We start from the raw sequence: 2,972 nt of genomic DNA on the forward strand, positions 1-2,972 counted from the left end.
CGGAAACGGATGGTCAGATTGGTTAAAAGTGAAACAGGCATCTGGAAGTATGAAACAGAACTGAGAGGACGCTTGTGTGTTTTTATTGTACCAGATGTCTTTGGAGAGTGTTACTCCAACAGTGAAGACAGGGCTTATGCTTTACTCGTGAGGAGAACTCACTGCTGGAGCAAATCTACAGTACTCAACTTGGCAACTGAGGCTGATGCCAAATCCTTCTTTGCCCACGATGGAGTTCAGGTAACGATTCATTTACTATTCTGGCGTTCACCCATCGCACTCTCTTTAGTCATTGTTTACACCGAGTCAAATCCACCAATAGATGCAGATTAGTTTTGATGCCTTCTGTGCAGAAAGAGACTGCCAGAATAAACACGTTCCCTGCTGATTTATTCCATGAGAGACGTCCTTCAGTGCACAGTTTCCCCCGGATGTCCCTCCAGGAGATGTCCTTATTATTAGAAAGTCATCACTAAAAGATAACTCGGCATTTTCTGCCAGCAATAAAGAGTGAATTACATTGCATTCTTCCAAGACAATGCTGTTTGGTTGAATTGTCATGGAGAGTAAACAGAACAAAGCATCAGGTGTAGATTTATGTAAGGGAGCATCATCCAACGTGCAGCTGCAGGTCATCAAATAATTCACGTGTCACAGGAAGTGGTTTGCTGAAAGGGGGACACGCTGTTCTTTGTTGTAATAACTCTCCGTATGAGTGCCTTCTAAGAATGTTCTGTAGTGCCAAGACAGAAATATTCACACATCTATGGTGCCCCCTTGTGGAAAGCTCCCCTCACTTGAAACAATGTAAACTCCCCACCAGGCTCTCCTCACTAAGATCTGGTGGGGCGCCATGACGACCGACACAGCCATTTCCAAACTCGTGGTGTCCTTCTTCTGTCCTCCACTCATCTGGACCAACCTCATAAAGTTCAGGTGACACATCTGCACTATTTACATGAGCTGTGGGCAGAATGTTGCTTGTTTGCTGACAACTCCTGACGTGTCTTCCAGTGACGAGGAACTGGATAACCGGAACAGCAACAAGCAGTTTGTGGAGCTGGACAGTTTGGACACAGAAAAGGCTTTAATGCTCACCGATGATGACGACCCCCTGTGAGTTCGCCAACAGCACCTGCTCTGTCTCAACTATACCCTCTCCAAACCACGATTAAAGACAGATTAAGATGGACAATTCCAGAAAAATTGTTAACATAGAGAAAAATATTTCATTCAGTTTTCACAGAGAATAGAACAGGACAACAAATATTGAATCTAAATGGAGGCCAGACAATGATAAATTAGAGCTTTGTGGCAGATTTAACTCTCAGCTATAAACCATTTATTATTATATTTAAGGTGCTTGCAAAGGAAATTAATCTCAATGCTTGCATTTGTGCTAATACCTAAGAAATGGTTGATTCAGTCATCAATAACGCACAAAGATATATAAAAAAGTTTTGATCATTTTTAACCAGTTAAATCATTTAAAAAGCAAACGTTTTGCATGTAGGAAAGAAAAAGAGTTTTAGTTGATACATTTGTTGTAAACTACTAGATTTTGAACCATCCATAGATGACAAAAGGTCACCTAAATACATAAAACGAGCCTAGAAATTAGGTTGACATGAACTATATTAAAGTCCGTCCAATGAAAACCATGGTTTATAGGTTTTTAACAAGTTTCTGTAGCATGGAGGATTTACATACATACAAACATATATATACACACAATAAAAATGTAAAAATTAAGCTTGAAATTGTATTTTTTTAGTATTTCTAGACTTAAAACTGCTATTTAATGATTTTCTTAAGTTTTCAAAGTAAACTACTGTATATCCTTGTAAGCTTGTAAGCTTAAAAAGTTGATTTTTCATGATACGGACCTTGTGAAGTTCTACTCCAACCATATTTTTTTTCTATAGTAAAATTGTTCCAGTTATGTTTTATTTATGATTATGAAGATTTTAACCAAAACCCACAAGCCTTTGTTGTTTTTAAGACATATTTCATTTATTTATAGCTCTGTTTGCGCGCTCAAGTTAGCTTATAGCCTCTAGCTAGCATTAGCGGCCCAAAAATAATGGCAAGTAATATTAGATCAATCCAGCCATATAGTTTTGAGACAGAAACAACAATTACAATCCACAGGCCACATGCTCCTTACTCCACTCCATTCTGATGCTTTTGTAGACAGCTAGATCCATGAACGTCTTTGTTTTCCCCGTCTGAGCTGGTTCTGGCTCAAAACTGTACGACTAGACAGCTACGATATGACTGCCCATTTCTGTTGCACCGGTAATGTGTTGGCATTGTGAGGGGCTGTAAGCTAGTGGGAGGAGCATGTAAACAAATGGATGATGGTTCCAGTCCAACACAAAACTCATAAAAAACTCCTGCCGCTCTATAGTAACTATGCCTTAGAATAGATTTCTTGATTTTGCCTAAAAACTGTAAAATCATAATTAAAAGACCACTGCAAATGCTTATATAATAGATCAAATGATCAAACACTAATGATGAAATTATTGAATCTGGACTTTGTAAAATTTCAACCATAGAGCTAATTTTATTTACTCCCTCATCTTAAAGTAAACTTTAAGGCTTTATTAATGTTCTAATCTGGCCTATATGCTGTTATTTCCTCTTCATTTCAGTCTTCAGGTACAAAGTATTGCGACTCTATTCAAAAGTGGTTAAACGACATAAGCAGCAAGGTAGCTTACACTTGATTTTGCTTTCATTAAAACGTGAGGGAAAAAAATGGCCAGCTGTGTTCTCAGGTCTCACAGATGGTCCAAAATTGTTCTATTCACATGCCTCTTAAGGCTTTTAATTGGAAAGGCATCTAAGTATCATCAGCACAGCAGGGAAATGTAATATTTGCAGCATCCAATGGAGGTTATGCTTTATTAATGCATGAAATACCAGACAAATATGCAGGCTTGAGTAGAAGTCTGAAATATAGATTA

The 2,972-nt window shown here is 38.2% G+C and overlaps 1 protein-coding gene across 1 annotated transcript in view; it reads left to right on the top strand.

Annotated features, from left to right (window-relative positions):
• The window catches only part of trpm5 (transient receptor potential cation channel, subfamily M, member 5), a 39,213-nt gene that overhangs the window by 30,597 nt on the left and 5,644 nt on the right, over positions 1-2,972 (top strand). Inside the window, exons 15-17 of the mRNA XM_024296206.2 lie at positions 95-240; positions 824-936; positions 1,015-1,116. Coding sequence (XP_024151974.1) covers positions 95-240; positions 824-936; positions 1,015-1,116 — 361 coding nt within the window. The remainder of the gene's footprint in view (positions 1-94; positions 241-823; positions 937-1,014; positions 1,117-2,972) is intronic.

Source organism: Oryzias melastigma, linkage group LG3 (assembly GCF_002922805.2).
Source record: "Oryzias melastigma strain HK-1 linkage group LG3, ASM292280v2, whole genome shotgun sequence".
NCBI classification, from domain to species: Eukaryota; Metazoa; Chordata; class Actinopteri; order Beloniformes; family Adrianichthyidae; genus Oryzias; species Oryzias melastigma.